This window comes from Mustelus asterias, chromosome 3 (genome assembly GCF_964213995.1).
Source record: "Mustelus asterias chromosome 3, sMusAst1.hap1.1, whole genome shotgun sequence".
Lineage (NCBI taxonomy): Eukaryota > Metazoa > Chordata > Chondrichthyes > Carcharhiniformes > Triakidae > Mustelus > Mustelus asterias.
In genome coordinates this window covers 1,455,453-1,474,382 of record NC_135803.1, presented here as the reverse complement: position 1 = coordinate 1,474,382, position 18,930 = coordinate 1,455,453, and the positions used below count along the sequence as shown (strand labels likewise).

The following is an 18,930-nucleotide window of genomic DNA, read 5'->3' as shown; positions in this document are numbered from 1 at the left end:
TTGCAACTGTACACAACTCTGGTGCGGCCGCACTTGGAGTACTGTGTGCAGTTCTGGTCCCCACATTACAGGAAGGATGTGGAGGCTTTGGAGAGGGTGCAGAGGAGGTTTACCAGGATGTTGCCTGGTATGGAGGGGAGATCCTATGAGGAGAGGCTGAGGGATTTGGGATTGTTTTCGCTGGAAAGGCGGCGGCTAAGAGGGGATCTTATTGAAACATATAAGATGATTAGAGGTTTAGATAGGGTGGATAGTGATAGCCTTTTTCCTCTGATGGAGAAATCCAGCACGAGGGGGCATGGCTTTAAATTGAGGGGGGGTAGTTATAGAACCGATGTCAGGGGTAGGTTCTTTACCCAGAGGGTGGTGAGGGATTGGAATGCCCTGCCAGCATCAGTAGTAAATGCGCCTAGTTTGGGGGCGTTTAAGAGATCCGTAGATAGGTTCATGGACGAAAAGAAATTGGTTTAGGTTGGAGGGTCACAGTTTTTTTTTTAACTGGTCGGTGCAACATCGTGGGCCGAAGGGCCTGTTCTGCGCTGTAATGTTCTATGTTCTATGTTTCTATGTTTATCGCCGCCCAATAAGTCCCTCTGACCGGGGAGTTGAGACTAGAGTGTGTCACTGGCTTTTTCTGCCTGTCTCTTTTTGACTCTAATGTCCGTTTCTGCTCCATGTTTAACTTTTGTGAGACCTTCACACCAGCCTGAGGGCCATTAGCCATCTCCACAATCTCCCTGAAACCAAAAGAGTCCAGAGGGTTGTCTGGACTCGAAACGTCAGCTCTTTTCTCTCCTTACAGATGCTGCCAGACCTGCTGAGATTTTCCAGCGTTTTCTCTTTTGGTTTCAGATTCCAGCATCCGCAGAAATTTGCTTTTATCCACAATCTTCCTGTTCGCTCTGTCCCGTTCTCACAAAGCTCTCTCTCTCTCTCGTTCCTTGGGTCAGTCTCTGACCTGACGCGTGTCAGAGCTTTGCAGACACTGTTTCAGTTTGCTAATCTCTGCTTCTCACAAAAGGGATTAGTTTCGACTCCTGGTTGTGAATGGCCAGATAAGCCACTCAGGAGGACGGGCCGAGATGGATCCAGTCCTGACTTCAAGGGGGTGCGGGAGCCAAACTCACTTCCCAGTGGGGGTTATCTGCACTGTCTCAGTGTCTCACTGCCTCTCCACATGGAGGGCCTGGCACCACCATGCGGTAGGGTTTAAACCCGGGCACTGAGGGTACAGGGAGCTGGGCTAATCCGCCTCCTCCACTGGGCCATGTAGACAGACACCTGCCCCTGGCCCCAGGACCCTTCACTGTGGGAGGTGGGGGCAGGTCACTTTGACCGGGTCCCTGATCTTGGGTCAGTCGGTGGATGGCTCTCGGAACTCTCTGGAATAATGACCGCAGTTGTAACATTGGCCCTGACGGGATGGTTGTGATTCTGGCCTCTGTATATTGGGGGGATATGGGATGGAGGGCGCTGAGAGTTCTTCTCTCCCCCTCTCCAGCTTTTCCCAGACACCGCCCTGATTGTGATTTCCAAGCGGATTCATTCGCCTCTCTGCTGCCTTTCACCCTTCCTGCCTCCCTATCGCAAGCAAGGGTCATCCCCTCACTGCCCACTGCTGGGTCTGGCTGCTGTCTACTGGGCCAGAAAGCTCACAGCCTTTTCTCCTATCCCAGTCATCTGGGACATTCTGACCCTCCAAGTTCTCGCTTCTAATTGCTGGCCCGAAGACATCATCAAATGGACCACAAGCTATTGGCAAAAACGATTGGATGCTCCTCTTTTCGCTGCCCGCACTTTGGGTCCTCTGTCATGTCTCATAGCTGACAGGATGCTGGTTTTGGACGGTTCCTTCCCCGTTAGCTTTAGTGTAATGAGGATCATTCTTCCAAACACACAAATATCAGCTTCTGCTCCTGCCTTCAGCCAGGCTGTGTCGGGTCCCAAATCTGTGACAATGACTAAAGAACTGCCTGGGGCTCTGTGTTAGCCTGCTGCCTATCTCTGACAATTGTGCCACTATGAAGGGAGTATTGGAAGGAGGCCATGCCTCGGGTAATCGATATTGGTTCACTGGTCAAGCGGTGCAGGAGGGACCGCCAGCTTGATGTTATTTTGTGAGGTGGATCACTCCTGCCTCGGTCATGCTCTCGTTCCCCTGATCTACCGGCTGCTTCAGCTAAACTGCCCCAATCCACATCGTTACCATTGGCCGCTGGCATTCTATCATGGCAGCAACCTGAGCTTTGTCCATTTCGCACTGACTCTAGTCGGGTCCTCCTTTCCGCTGGGCTGGTTCCGTACGTTAAGAGCTGTGTGCCAATTGTAACCTTTCTCATTTCAGTGAGATGCTGCCTTTTCAGTTGCTTCTTAGTCCTGCATCTCTCTCTCTGTCTGTTCATATTGACTAATTGAGTGATGTACATTTTTTACACTCCTCCTCACACTCTTTCATTCACAAATTATCTGTCATCACGGCGGGGACTCCAGAACTAGGGGGTCATAGTTTGAGGGTAAGGGGTAAACCTTTTAGAACTGAGGTGAGGAGAAATTTCTTCACCCAGAGGGTGGTGAATGTGTGGAATTCACTCCCACAGAAAGTAGTTGAGGTCAAAACATTGCATGTTTTTAAGAAGGAATGAGATATAGTCCTTGGGGCTAAAGTGATCAAGGGATATGGGGGGAAGGGGAACCAGTATATTGAATTGGATGATCAGCCATGATCAAAATGAATAGCGGAGCAGGCTCAAAGGGCCGAATGGCCTCCTCCTGCTTCTAGTTTCTATAGATGTTTCTATATATTCATCTCTCTAATTTTATGCAATCTTTGCCAATTTGCACGTGGCTCAGATAATAATCCACAAATTATAACCCTGGAGGTTGTGTTCTTTAATTTAGTGCCTAGTTCTTCAATCAGAAACTCTTTCTTCATTAGTGCTGACATGGAGCACTACAATGGGATCCTCACCCATCCCTCCCCCCCACCGCCTCCCTCTCCATCCCAGAGCAGATGTCCTGAACCCTGGCACCGGACACAGCCGCCTGGACTCTTGCTCCTTGCTGCAGAAACAATGTCAATCCCCCTCACTACACTGTCCCTCACTACACTGTCCCTCATTACACTGTCCCTCATTGCACTGTCCCCCACTACACTGTCCCTCACTACACTGTCCCTCACTACACTGTCCCTCACTACACTGTCCATCACTACACTGTCCCTCATTGCACTGTCCCCCACTACACTGTCCATCACTACGCTGTCCCTCATTGTACTGTCCCCCACTACACTGTCCCTCACTACACTGTCCCTCACTACACTGTCCCTCACTACACTGTCCCTCACTACACTGTCCCTCACTACACTGTCCCTCATTACACTGTCCCTCATTGCACTCTCCCCCACTACACTGTCCCCCACTACACTGTCCCTCACTACACTGTCCCTCACTACACTGTCCCTCACTACACTGTCCCTCACTACACTGTCCCTCATTGCACTGTCCCCCACTACACTGTCCCTCACTACACTGTCCCTCACTACACTGTCCCTCACTACACTGCCCCTCATTACACTGTCCCTCATTGCACTGTCCCTCACTACACTGTCCCTCATTACACTCTCCCCCACTACACTGTCCCTCACTACACTGTCCCTCATTGCACTCTCCCCCACTACACTGTCCCTCACTACACTGTCCCTCATTGCACTGTCCCCACTACACTGTCCCTCACTACACTGTCCCTCACTACACTGTCCCTCATTGCACTGTCCCCCACTATACTGTCCCTCACTACACTGTCCCTCATTGCACTGTCCCTCACTACACTGTCCCTCACTACACTGTCCCTCACTACACTGTCCCTCATTGCACTGTCCCCCACTACACTGTCCCTCACTACACTGTCCCTCACTACACTGTCCCTCACTACCATTACATTCTGATGCGCTGCCCCCTACTTGAATAGTTTCCTGTGCCGCAGTGCCACAGTCAGTCAGCTGATCCACTCTGCAGTCCCCACTTTCATCCAAACAAGCTCAGAGAGCATCAAACTTGTTGGACAATTGCAGAGGCTGACACTCCTGTACTCCTGCCCTCTGGGTCCCCTTACCTGCCTCAGCTACTGTCACACCCTCTGTCCCTAACCACTTTCCAGTTCTTTCTCCCTCCCTGATGTATCGCAGTGTCTGCAGGTCAGCCTCCAGCTCACTGACTCTGAGCAGAATTTCCTCCGGTCGCCTTCACTCACGGCAACGGATCACAATGTTATTCAGGAGTAGGGGGATATGGCCCGGCTGGGACTGTGGTTGGTGCAGACGCGATGAGTCAAATGGCCTCCTTCTGCGCTGTAGAATTCTATACCCACATGCTGCAGCCTTGACACATCACCTGTCCTGCCATCCTTAATAATTATTTCATTAAATTATTCACTTATTTATGGTGCCTTAAATATATTTTATTAAATATGATTATAAACTTTAGGAACGGAATAACGCTTAAACCCTGAATAGATACTCCCCAAACAGATACCCTTTTCTCCAACAAATCAAATTGCGTTTTTGCTATGATACCTTTATTTTTATGAACTCTGATCTTTATGTCCTTTGACATCCAGGGTCCTCTGCTCTTGTTCCCATCCTTTGTCTTTTCGGGGACATATTTATCCTATACTCTGGTTATCTCCTCCTTGAAGGACACCCACTGTTCTGACACAGTTTTATCTGCAAGTTGCTGCCGCCAGTCCCATTGGGCCAAATTGTACCCGAATAAAATCAGCCCTTCCCCAAGTTAACTTTAATTCCCAGCTGATCCTTATCCTTTCCCATAATTATCTTAAATCTAGCTCAATTATGGTCATTCTCTCCAGAATGCTCACCTACTGGTGCACCTTCCGCCTGCCTGGCTTCCTTTCCAAATATTAGGTGCAGAATCTTCCTCTCCCTTGTTGGGCTTTCTGCATACTGGCTAAAATCCTTCTCCTGGATGCAATTTAAGAATGTTGCTTCCTCCCTACCTCGCATACTAAAATAATCCCAGTTAACACTCGGGTAGTTAAAATCCCTGACGATTACTGCCTTATTATCCCTACCCATTTCTGAAATTTGATGAGCTATTTGATGCTCTCCCTGTCCCCCTGACTCTTTGGGGGTTTATATTACACACCCAGCAGCGCCTTTGCCTCTTTTGTGTTTTTTACTTCTACCCTCAAAGCCTCATTTGATGATCATTGGGTATCATTCCTCCTCACCGGCACTCCCCCCCCCCCCCTACCCCCCCCCCCCCCCCCCCCCACACACACACACGCACTCCTACCCCTCTGTCCATCTCATCTCAATACCCGATGATCAGGAGCTGCCAACCCTGCCCAGCATTGGGCCAAGTCGCGATCATAGCTATGACATCGTACTCCCACATACCTACCTGTGCCTCAGCTCCTGTTTCTTATTCCTCAGGACCCTGGTGTTAAATATATCCCATTTAGCTCGCAAGACTCACTCCTTCCTTATCTAGCCTATGTTTCTCTGCCTTTCAGACTCACTTACTGGCGTTTTAACTTTTACTCCATCTCAGCTTCTCTCTCCTCTGAGATATTTGATCCCAAACTCTCTGCCAAGTTAGTTTAAATCTATCCCAGCAGCACTAGCAAACTTCCCTGCGAGGATATTGGTTCCATTCCTGTTCGGAAGTAACCCATCCAATTCATACAGGCCCCACCTCCCCCAGAAACCGTCCCAATGCACCAGGAATCTAAAGCACCCTCATCCACCCCCCTCCCCTCCCCCCCCGCCTCCCCGCACCATCCCTCCAGTCCGCACCTTCAACTGCTCTCTCCTCCTGTTCCTACACTCACTATTGTGTTGCACCGGCAGTAACCCACAAGTTACTAAACCCTGAGATTACAAACGCGGAGATTACAAACCCAGTGATTGCTAACTCAGAGATTACTAACCTGGAGATTACTAACCCAGAGATTACTAACCCAGAGATTAATAGCCTGGAGATTACTAACCTGGAGATTACTAACCCAGAGATTACTTACCCGGAGATTACTAACCTGGAGATTACTAACCCAGAGATTACTAACTCGGAGATTACTAACCCAGTGATTACTAACCCAGGGATTACTAACCCAGAGATTACAAACTTGAAGATTTCTAACCTGGAGATTACTAACCCAGATATTACTAAACCTGGAGATTACTAAACTGGAGATTACTAACCTGGAGACTACTAACCCAGAGATTACTAACCCAGAGATTACTAACCTGGGAGATTAGTAACCCAGGTATTACTAAACCTGGAGATTACTAAACCTGGAGATTACTAACCTGGAGATTACTAACCTAGAGATTACTAACCCGGAGATTGCTAACCCAGTGATTACTAACTCAGAGATTACTAACCCAGAAATTACTAACCTGGAAATTACTAACCCAGGTATTACTAAACCTGGAGATTACTAAACCTGGATATTACTAACCTGGAGATTACTATCCCTGAAATCCCGTTTTTCAATTTCCCTGAAGTTTGCTGAATTCTGAACTATTATCTGCAGATTTTGGAATTATTTCCTTTCCGCCAATATCTCGATCATTATTGACAAGGATGTCAGTACCCGTCCATTCGGCCCATCGCGTTTGGACCAACTGTTTGAAAGGGTTATCCTATTAACTCCATTCTTCGCTAGAGGGTTTTAGAATCGAATTTCTGTCCATGATGCACCAGTTCAATATAGCGGTTATTGTGAAAGGTCTTTATTGCATGAAAACCCATGGGAATAAATCACAAACTGTGTCCAAACCTGCAGCTCCGGGACTGTTCCGCGTTGTGACGTTTCACTGTCTGATATTCGAGATTAATGCCCATTTCCTTTGTCCGGTTACCTGTCCCGTGAGACAGCTCCAGACTGACCCGAATCCCCTCTCACATTCCAATAATTTATCAATCTCCCAGCCCACTTACACAACACAATAGCAGAGACAAGCTCGCGCCTTTTATACCTTTACCTTTGTTAAAGATAAAGCGCACACGGTATTGTTCAGCTCGCTGCTCTTACCATCCGGAAAGTGGGCAGAATACATTCACCCTGACAAGCTCCTACTTATCTTGTTCAAACACACCAATATCTAAATAACAATTACTGCCGCTTTAATATATTCATGAGCACTCACTATCCGAGCGCCTTTGACAACCTGTTACCTTCCTCTCGGAGCAAAAAAACATCTGCACAGAAATGCAGGAGATCCCAGTCTGTCTCCCACCAAGTCTCTAATTCAGCTGTACAAGTAGTAGAAATATACTTATTCGTTATTCGATCTTTTGCGAACAAACTATACCTAAAGAGAATCAAGATAGAACTTGGCTCATCCTGATTCCCGTGAATAGACAGGAATACAGAGTGATGCACGATCAGAGAGAGATTGGGGGGTGGGGGGGGGGGGGGGGTGCGGGGGGGGGGGGGGGAAGAGAGACAGAATGAGAGACAGGACAGAGAGACTGAGAGAAAGACAGAAAGAAACAAAGAGATTGGGAGACAGAGAGACAGAAACAGAGAGACGCGGAGATAGAAATAGAGAGACAAGAAACATAGATAGAGAGAGGGACAGAGAGAGACAAGCAAAAGAGAGACCGAGAAAAGGGCGGTGAGACAGAGAGAGAGAAAGAAAGAGAGACAGAGAGAGAGACAAAGAAAGACAGGGACCGAGAAACAGAGAGACAGAGGCAGAGAGAGACGAAAAGACAGAGACAGAGATTTTGAGACAGAGACACTGATAGAGAGACAGAGATAGAGAGAGAGATACAGAGACATAGATAGAGAGAGAGATAGAGGCAGACAGGCACAAAGACAGACTGAGAGAAAGGCGGAGAGAGACAGAGACAGGGACAGAGAGATACAGAGACATAGATAGAGAGAGAGATAGAGGCAGACAGGCACAAAGACAGACTGAGAGAAAGGCGGAGAGAGACAGACAGGGACAGAGAGACAAAGCGAAAGAGAGAGAAAGAGAGACAGAGGGAGACAAAGAAAGAAAGGGACAGAGACAGACAGAGAGATAGAAAGAACATAGAACATTACATTACAGGGCAGTACAGGCCCTTCGGCCCTCGATGTTGCGCCGACCAGTGGAACCAATCTAAAGCCCCACTAATCTACACTATTCCAATATCATCCATATGTTTATCCAATAACCATTTGAATGCTCTTAATGTTGACGAGTCCACTACTGCCGCAGGCAGGGCATTCCACGCCCTTACTACTCTCTGAGTAAAGAACCTACCTCTAACATCTGTCCTATATCTCTCACCCCTCAATTTAAAGCTATGTCCCCTCATGCTAGCCAACACCATCCGAGGAAAAAGGCTCTCACTATCCACCCTATCTAATCCTCTGATCATCTTGTATGCCTCTACTGAGTCACCTCTTAACCTTCTTCTCTCTAACGAAAACAACCTTAAGCCCCTCAGCCTTTCCTCATACGATTTTCCCAAGAGGACAGAGGACAGGGGCAGAGAGAGAGAGAGAGAGTAATAGAAACAGAGAGGCAGAGAGTGACAAAGACTATGAGAGACAGAGCAAGAGGCAGACACACACACACGCACACGGAGAAACAGAGAGGGACAGAGACAGAGGTAGAGAGAAAGAGAGACGGAAACATAGAGAGACGAGAAAACAGAGAGTCAGAGACAGACAGAAGGAGCGGCGATGCTATTTTAGTGACAAAGTCTGAATTCTTTCTTTGATGTTTTGAAATGCAATGTTGTTGATTACCTGATTCGATTAACTAGTCCCTCCAATGTGCTGTGCGGATGTAAATTGGAATTCAGTTTAGTTTTAGGCTGCTGCTTACTTTGCCCCTGTTTAACTGTCTTTGTGCAGGTTTCCTATTATTTTTTATTATTTGAATTGATCTGAGATGGAGATACAAGTCAAAATATGAATAGTTCCAGTCTGCAAATCTCTAATCTCTGCCACTTCAGTGGAGTTTCATTGTAAAACTAACAAATCAGACGATTACAACTGGGCTGAGTGTTAGTTATTGAGGACAACATGTCAGACTGGGACATTTGGACCATAGACAGAAGACGCTGTTAAAATCACCAACAACAAAGCAAGTATTCGGGAGGCAGGGAGTCTTTCCCCAGAAAACATGACTTTATTATGCCCCACTCACTCAATATTCCCCAACGCTGCAACATATCCAATGGTCAAGGAGTTTTATTGATAAGCCAGTGTTTATTGGAAAGCTCTGTTCACTTTCCCATTGAGCTGTCCATTCTCCTGCTTTTCAACAGGACCAACTTATTCATGAAGCCATTCCCAACTGCCCATTCCCCCAACAAACTCCCTAACACACAGGCCTAAAGAATGGATGAGCCCCAGTCCCCCCGGTCCATAACAAAAAGCACAATCAGCAGGAAGCGGCTGTGATAGACAGGATAAATGGATCATTTGCTCCAAGAGGTTTCTGTGTTTCATTTACAAAAATTAGCCGGACTCCCTGAGAGGTGTCGCATTATTGAAATGGCAACAATCAAAATCAAATCATTAGGGATAAGAAGACAGGATCATCGCTGCTTTCATTGTGATCGACATTAACCCAATCACTGGACCAACTGCCAAAAGGCGATAAGGTATCCACATTGAGAATTCATGGATTTTATCTGAATCTTCGTCATGTGGGTAATGAGTTGTTTGGAGGATGTGACTGGGCTTTGCGTAAATGCCTCTAATCTCCTGGGACCCCTCCTCCGAACGCGTGCTCACAGTGTGAGCGCCTTTAAAAGGATCTTCCCGGAGTCAGAAAGCAGAAGGAGCAGAGCTGTCCACACAGCCAGTGCTGAAATCCCGCCAATTTCAAAGCCTTTGCAACCCGCTCTCCTTCTCGCTGTCTTTCCGAGTTGTCTTGCCTCTGTGCAGAGATGTGGTGCAGCCGGGTTCAGTGCACCCTCGCCCTCCTCTCCATCGCCCTGACAATGCTGAGTGTTAGCTCAGCTCCCACAGACAACAGGTACCGCGAAATCCTGCAGAGATCCATGGCAGCCTCAGGGACCCGGGGTAAAGCGGTAAGAATCCAATCAAATCAACCCCTCTTTCATAAAACAAGTGAAATGTTTGTTTTTGTTTAAGCAGTTTACTCAGAATGGAAACAGAGACTGGAAAATAACAGGTTCGAATCTGTCTAGTTCGGAAGATCCACTTTTAGTCGGACGATAATACTGAGGAGTGAATGTGTTTTGTTTTATGTTGAATACATTTCTCTGGTTTACAAAGATTTCTGCCTGGGTTTGATCCAAATATCTATGCAAAAAAATAATTCTTTTTCCCTCCAATCCATATTCACCCCCCAAAGAAAGAGTATCAGACAAGAAGCATATTGCAACTTTCCACAATCCAAGGGTACTTGCTGCTCCCCTCTCCCCATCCCAACCCCCTCTCCCCATCCCAACCCCCTCTCTCCCCATCTTAAACCCCTCTCCCCATCCTAAACCCCTCTCTCCCGACCCCTAACCACTTATCTCTCATCCCACCCCTAACCCCCTCTCTCCCACCCCTCACCCTCTCTCTGTCACCCCACATCTAACCCCCTCTCTCCCCACCCCTAACCCCTCTCCCCATCCCTAACCCTCTCTCTCCACCCCTCGCAGCCGCTTTCTCACCCCTAACCCCCGGGGCTCCTACTCGGGCTCACTTAGTCTGTTTGAATCGATTATTAGAGTTATGTCCAGCGCCCGGGTTTCTCTGAGGAACCCCCAGTACCCAATCCAGAATGGGGCAGATTAAACTAAATTTTACAACAAAATCATTTTGTTTGAACCGGGTGTGAACTTCAAAGACGTTTTTATCGGTTATGAATTGTTGACATGTTAACAAGAAGCTCACAGCCCCCGGGGATTGAGTTAATCGGCAGGAGTAACGGGTTCAGGAGTAACTCTCCATTTCTCCAATGTATTTGCGCCTCTTGAACAATAAAACTCTCGGATGTTGCTTCTTCCAAAGATCTTTCTCGGTCTTTTCAAAGTCTACCTTCTCCTTGAAGGATGACAATTGTGGGGATCGGGAGTTGGACAATTTTTGTCAGGTTTCTTTCTATTTGCGGATTGGGAACTTCAATGTAGAAATCTGCAGAGAAAAGAAGAGAAGGTGACTAAGCTGCTTATGGATTGACACAATTGTAGATATATTGGCGTGAGTTTCCAGCATTCATTTGAAAAAACAAACGCATTTGTAGCGGTAATTGGCGGGAATTTCTGTCCTAATTTATTTCCTGTTTTTGTCTTTAGGAGTTGACAAAATACAGCCTTGCCCAACTGCTGTCCGAACTGGAAAACGCCGAGAATGAAGCTCTGGAAACGGATGACTTGGGCGAGCGGAACGAGGTGCGGATGGAGCTGGAGAGGTCTATTAACCCCAACCTGGCGAACAGGGAGCGGAAAGCTGGCTGTAAGAATTTCTTCTGGAAAACATTTACATCCTGTTAACTCTCAGAGTCCTCCACAGGAACCCAGAATGAGGCATTTCGAGAAACTGTAAATAAATAATGTGATGGATGATTCTATTTGATTTCTGTAAGAGAAGACATTGAGTTTGAATTGTACAGTACCAGACCAGTATGAATGTGACTGGCTAGAGTCACTCTGGTTGCAGAGGTACTATTTTTCATTAATCTGTTGCAATAAAATCTATGTTTGAAAGTGAAATATTTGTTGCCTTTATTTTCTGGGAGATCCGAGCAATAAATGGACAGAAATAATTCAAATATTTCAGAACACCAATCTCTCTCCAAAGGTAGATGATTAATTTTCCATAATTGCAACGGTCTAAATCCGCTCTGAGTGCCAATCACTTTGGGTCACATTTCCAAACTCGGCAAATATTTTGTTGAAAGTTCCTCTGTGTATTCAATCTCAGGAGGCGGAGACAGTGAATGAATCTATATTCGGAGGGCGGGGGGTGGGGGGGGGGGGGCGGGGAGGGGGGTTGGCGGTGGGTTCTATTCCATATATCCGTGCCGTGTACATTGCAATCTGCCAATCTGGACACTAGCATCAAACTGGGGAAAGTATAACCCGGTTAATTAATCCACCAAATCGCAACCTCCTTCCAGCCTTCAGTTGTAAGGTGGATTTTCACTTTTGCACAATACAGAACAAGTTAGTTGCTGCACAGTGCCAGTGCTCCGGATAGGGATGAGAATGTGTTCTCCCCAGGTCCACTGCCTTCCATTCTCCATTATTTTAATAACAAAAAGCGGAAAATAGAAAGCAGAGGTACAATGGAACTAGAACAGAATTAGGCAAATTCAGCCCTTCGAGCCTCCGCTCCTTGCGAGTCAGAATATTTTATCCAGATTCCTGGAAGCTTCAGAGTTTCTGATCAAACACGGTCAAATCAACAATTAGCTCACACTATCCCTCCCTCAACTAACCAATGAATACTTCACTATTAAACGTCTTCAGGAAGAAGCTTTGTGGGAAGCAGGGACATAGACTGTGCTCTGAGTACACTTACATGACACTAACATGCATGATGCAGACATGTGTATGTATCTCAATGACATTGCTAAGAGTGACTATGACACAGTATGTGAAGGCACATCGTTATCTCCAGAAATCCTTCATTATGTGTTACACCATCAGGAGTGGAACTGACTAATCTTGCAATTTAAAACTGAGTGATCAGTGACATGTTGAGGGTTTGCAATCTAAGCAGGATGTTGTACCAGCGCAACCTGACACCTTATCATGTAGCAATTCCTTGATCTTCCATCAGGATCAATACAGGAGATAAAACTGATTCAATCAAGGATGTAGAAAGAGAACTTGGAAAATCACAACCTGCAAGTTTCCCTCCAAGTCCCTCACCGTCCCGACTTGGAAATATATTACAGTTCTTCGCAGTGGCTGGGTCAAAATCCTGGAATTCCCTCTGTAACAGCACTGTGGGTGTACCTATAGCACATGGACTGCAGGGGTTCAGGAAGGCAGCTCACCACCACCTTCTGAAGGGCAATTAGGGATGGGCAATAAATGCTGGCCTTGCCAACGATGTTCATATCATGTGAATTAATAATGAAAATCATAACAGGAGTAACACCAAGTGAGCTTTAGAATGAGACAGAATTACTGAAGCTATCGCACTAGAAAGCAATGTGCTAACCCTACAAATCAACCTCTAGACGGAACAAACATTTGCTATCAATGAAAATCTCTGCAAGCCTATTACATCGAGTGAAGAATGAGCGCAGACAACCAGACACCCACAAGGAGGAGAATTATCTTCCATGGAAATCTCCATCTTCAGTCATGTTGAAGTCCAACACAAAGATGTTGGCAACAAAGTTGAAGAGATTATAAGATTTTCAGCCAGTACTCAACCCAGTTGGAAGTGGTTTTTCTTATAAACTGTTGGAACAGCCATGAAGGGTATTGCAGAGAGCAGATCCCAAACTAAAGAACAGAAAGGTCCTAATACCAGGGAGAGGAGCAGAAGGAAGTCCCAAGAAGTCCTTTTAGTTAAAGGGAAAAGACAGGAATCTGGAAAAAGCTCCTGTTGAGTGAAGTTAAGAGAGAGAAGCAGAAGCTCCAATGTAAAAGATAGGCTGCAAGGTCCAGGTCTGGAATAAGGTGGATTTGCAAGAAGCTAGAGAGCCAAGGAACACCCAATGGTTGCTGACTCCTTAATGTGAGCCTGTGAAGCAATGACTGGCTGTCTGAGATTGCATGGGAGGTGAAACTTGAATGCATGTGTTGCTCCAAGGCAGAGGATCATTGGAAGAATAGGCTAAAACCCCGGAGGTGGATCCTTGGTGAAGATATCCAAAAGAAAGTATTATTTGAGAGAAGATTCTTAGGTGTGTTCTTCAATGGTGGAGATCAGAAACACTCATGTGAAAGACAGAGTTCCAATTAGACCAGTTGGCTCAAAGTGTGACAAGCATCTAAGGAGAGTTTATGAGAAATCCTTAGAATCTTAGAATCCCTGTTGTGCAGAAGGAGGCCATTTGGCCCATCGAGTCTGCACTGACCACAATCCCACCCAGGCCCTATCCCCATAACCCCATGCTTTTACACTAGCTAGTCCCCCTGACACTAAGGGGCGATTTAGCATGGCCAATCCACCCAACTGTACATCTTTGGACTGTAGATGTTATTTTGGGTTGAATCTGTCACTTGGTTTCAGAGTGTTGGGTGTCTGACCAAAGGTTGTTCATTGGTTTACATGGACGGGGTATTTATTCTAAACATAAGAGTATAAGACAGGTTTTGTAACTTGTGTTATCCTTACAAATCTGTACATATCTGTGAAGGTATAGGTGGGACGAAGGATTGATGTAACATTGTTTTTTCGTTGTTTAATAAATGTTTTACACTTTTGTTAAAGGTTCATCAGCTGACTCCTGTGACTCTGTTCAGTAACAACCTCCCATCCCTCAAACATCCCAGTGCTGCCCTTGAAAAGAGTAGGGAAGTTATCCTTTGTGTCCTATTCAACAATTTCCCTCAATGCCATCAACAAAATTATCCTACTGCTGCTTGTAGAATTTTACCAGGTAGAGATTGAACAAAGAACAAAGAACAGTACAGCACAGGAAACAGGCCCTTCGGCCCTCCAAGCCTGTGCTGCTCATTGGTCCAAGTAGACCATTCGTTTGTATCCCTCCATTCCCAGGCTGCTCATGTGACTATCCAGGTAAGTCTTAAACGATGCCAGCGTGTCTGCCTCCACCACCCTACTTGGCAGCGCATTCCAGGCCCCCACCACCCTCTGTGTAAAAAACATCCCTCTAATATCTGAGTTATACTTCTCCCCTCTCACCTTGAGCCCGTGACCCCTCGTGATCGTCACCTCCGACCTGGGAAAAAGCTTCCCACTGTTCACCCTATCTATACCCTTCATAATTTTGTACACCTCTATTAGGTCTCCCCTCATTCTCCGCCTTTCCAGGGAGAACAACCCCAGTTTACCCAATCTCTCCTCATAGCTAAGACCCTCCATACCAGGCAACATCCTGGTTGCATACTTCCTGCATTACGGCAGTAAGTACAGTTCAGGGAAAAAGTGTCTGGTTGCTTACAAACCACTTTGGGGCTTCTGAGATTATGAAATGCAATAAACTCATGAATATTTTCAAAGACAACTTTATCGATTTTTATAGTTATGTTAATCAACTAATTAAAGTTGCTGTTTTATTAGAGAATATCAAGAAACATTGATAAATATTCATGTCATATTTGAACTTATTAATTCCACAGAGCTAGAAGTACACCTATAACTCATTGTTCATCCATAGCGAGGCAAAGAGGAGTGATTTGTTGCAGGGGTCTGGGGTAAGAGATCGACTTTTAACATTACTTTATTTGCGGGCTTTATTTTTTAAAACTTTAAAGTACAAACGGGAAGTAGCCACGGGGTATTGTGGGAAGGGTGTAGGTTTTTTTTTCAGCGCGGGAGGTTTAAGAGCAGGCCGCACTACCCAGCGGGCAGCGTGGTTAGTGGGCAGCGGAGTGAGCAGGTAGCAGAGTGAGGGTTGAAGGGCTTTGGCTCAACGGGCTTAGTCAGAAATGGGCGAGGCATATTAGGTTCATCTTGTAGTTTTACCAGTGTACTTGAAGAAAGGAGAATTATGAGTGAAAGTCCAGTTTGTTGTTCTCGGTGTCGGATGTGGGAGTTCCTGGAGTCAGCTAGCCTCCCGGACGTCCATATCTGCTCCGGTTGCATCGAACTGCAGCTCCTAAGGGACCGCGTTACGATACTGGAGCTGCGGCTCGATGACCTTCATCTGGTCAGGGAAAATGAGGAGCTGATAGATAGGAGTTACAGGCAGGTGGTCACAACGGGGCCACGGGAGGAAGACACGTGGGTCACAAAGAACAAAGAACAAAGAACAGTACAGCACAGGAAACAGGACCTTCGGCCCTCCAAGCCTGTGCCGCTCATTGGTCCAACGAGACCATTCGTTTGTATCCCTCCATTCCCAGACTGCTCGTGTGACTATCCAGGTAAGTCTTAAACGATGCCAGCGTGTCTGCCTCCACCACCCTACTTGGCAGCACATTCCAGGCTCCCACCACTCTCTATGTAAAAAACATCCCTCTGATATCTGAGTTATACCTCGCCCCTCTCACCTTGAGCCCGTGACCCCTCGTGATCGTCACCTCTGACCTGGGAAAAAGCTTCCCACTGTTCACCCTATCTATACCCTTCATAGTCCTGTACACCTCTATTAGGTCTCCCCACATTCTCCGTCTTTCCAGGGAGAACAAGCCAATCTCTCCTCATAGCTAAGACCCTCCATACCAGGCAACATCCTGGTAAACCTTCTCTCCCCTCTCTCCAAAGCCTCCATGTCCTTCTGGTAGTGCGGCGACCAGAACTGGACGCAGTGCTCCAAATGTGGCCTCACCAGCGTTCTATACAGCTGCAACATCAAAGTCAAAGTTAAGAAGGGGAAAGGTCAGGTACTAGAGAGTACCCCGGTGGCTGTGCCCCTTAACAATAAGTACTCCTGTTTGAGTGCTGTTGGGGGGAGCAGCCGACCTGGGGGAAGCAACAGTGGCCGTGCCTCCGGCACAGAGTCCGGCCCGGCAGCTCAGAAGGGGAGGGAAAGGGAGGATGAGCAAACTGACCACAGCACCAAGGTACAGGGAGCCGTTCAAGTGGGGGGAGAAAAAAGAAATGTAGTAGAAATTGGGGATAGTACACTTTTGGATGCTGTTGGAGGGGGGGGGGGGGGGGGGGGGGGGGGGAGGGGACTTAGCAGGGGTAAGCCATGGTGTACAGGTCACTGGCTCAGAAGGGAAGGGGGAAGAGGAGTAGAGGGTTAGTCATTGGGGGCTCCATAGTTAAAGGGACGGATAGGAGATTCTGCGGGAATGAGAGAGACTCGCGGTCGGTGTGTTGCCTCCCAGGAACCAGAGTCCATGATGTCTTGGATCGTGTTTTCGAAATCCTTAAGGGGGAGGGGGACCAGCCCCAAGTTGTGGTTCACATCGGCACTCAAGACATAGGTCGGAAAAGGGATGGGGATGTAAGGCAGAAACTCAGGGAGTTAGGTTGGAAGTTGAGAGGCATAGATCGGGTGGACTCTCAGAGGCTTTTTCCCAGGGTGGAAATGTCTGCTACGAGAGGACACAGGTTTAAGGTGCTGGGGGGTAGGTACAGGGAAGATGTTAGGGGGAAGTTTTTCACACAGAGGGTGGTGGGTGAGTGGAATCGGCTGCCATCAGTGGTGGTGGAGGCAAACTCAATAGGGTGTTTTAAGAGACTCCTGGATGAGTACATGGAGCTTAATAGGATGGAGGGTTATAGGTAGGTCTAAAAGGTAGGGATATGTTCGGCACAACTTGTGGGGCCGAAGGGCCTGTTTTGTGCTGTAGTTTTCTATGTTTCTATGTTTAGGGCAAGAACAACCAAAGTTGTTATCTCTGGTTTGTTACTCGTGCCATGTGATAGTGAGGAGAGGAATAGGGAGAGAGAGCAGTTGAACACGTGGTTACAGGGATGGTGCACGAGGGAGGGTTTCAGATACTTGGACAATTGGGGATCATTCTGGGGTAGGTGGGACCTCTACAAACAGGATGGTCTGCACCTGAACCAGAGGGGTACCAATGTATTGGGGGGGAAATTTGCTCATGCTCTTCGGGAGGGTTTAAACTAATTTAGCAGGGGGGTGGGTACCTGAATTGTAGCTCCAGTGTACAGGAGGTTGAGAGTAGTGAGGTCATGGATGAGGTTTCAGGGTCGCAGGAGTGTCCTGGCAGGCAGGAAGGTGTTTTGAAGAGTGTATACTTCAATGCCAGGAGCATCCGGAATAATGTGGGTGAGCTTGCAGCATGGGTTGGTACCTGGGATTTCGATTTTGTGGCCATCTCGCAGACATGGATAGAGCAGGGACAGGAATGGTTGTTGCAGGTTCTAGGGTTTAGATGTTTCAGTAAGTATGTTCTTATGTTCTTATGCAGGGAAGATGGTAAAAGAGGGGGAGGTGTGGCATTGTTAGTCAAGGACAGTATTACGGTGGCAGAAAGGACATTTGATGAGGACTCGTCTCCTGAGGGAGTTTGGGCTGAGGTTAGAAACAGGAAAGGAGAGGTCACCCTGTTGGGAGTTTTTTATAGACCTCCGAAAAGTTCCAGAGATGTAGAGGAAAGGATTGCAAAGATGATTCTGGATAGGAGCGAAAGTAACAGGGTAGTTGTTATGGGGGACTTTAACTTTACAAATATTGACTGGAAAAGCAATAGTTCGAGTACTTTAGAGGGGTCAGTTTTTGATCAATGTGTGCAGGAAGGCTTCCTGACACAGTATGTAGATAGACCAACAAGAGGCGAGGCCACATTGGATTTGGTACTGGGTAATGAACCAGGCCAGGTGTTAGAGTTGGAGGTAGGTGAGCACTTTTGTGATAGTGACCACAATTCGATTACGTTTACCTTAGCAATGGAAAGGGATAGGTATATACCGAAGGGCAAGAGTTATAGCTGGGGAAAAGGAAATTATGATGCGATTAGGCGAGATTTAGCTGGCATAGGTTGGGGAAGGAAACTGCAGGGGATGGGCACAATTGTAATGTGAAGCTTGTTCAAGGAACAGCTGCAACGCGTCCTTGATAAATATGTACCTGTCAGGCAGGGAGGAAGCAGACGTGTGAGGGACCCGTGGTTTACTGAGGAGGTTGAATCTCTTGTGGAGAGGAAGAAGGAGACTTATGTTAAGATGAGACGTGAAGGCTCAGTTAGAGCGCTTGAGAGTTACAAGTTACAAGTTAGCCAGGAAGGACCTAAAGAGAGAGTTAAGAAGAGCCAGGAGAGGACATGAGAAATCTTTGGCAGGTAGGATGAAGGAAAACCCAAAAGCTTCCTATAGGTATGTCAGGAGTAAAAGAATGACGAGGGTAAGATTAGGGCCTGTCAAGGACAGGAGTGGGAA

The 18,930-nt window shown here is 47.0% G+C and overlaps 1 protein-coding gene across 1 annotated transcript; it reads left to right on the top strand.

The window, feature by feature from the left end:
• The first annotated feature begins 9,920 nt into the window (after nt 1-9,920).
• sst1.1 (somatostatin 1, tandem duplicate 1) lies at nt 9,921-11,480 on the top strand. Its single transcript, XM_078201524.1, has 2 exons — nt 9,921-10,064; nt 11,283-11,480. Exons 1-2 carry the CDS (start codon nt 9,921-9,923, stop codon nt 11,478-11,480), a joined length of 342 nt encoding a protein of 113 aa, XP_078057650.1.
• The last annotated feature ends 7,450 nt before the right edge of the window (nt 11,481-18,930 follow it).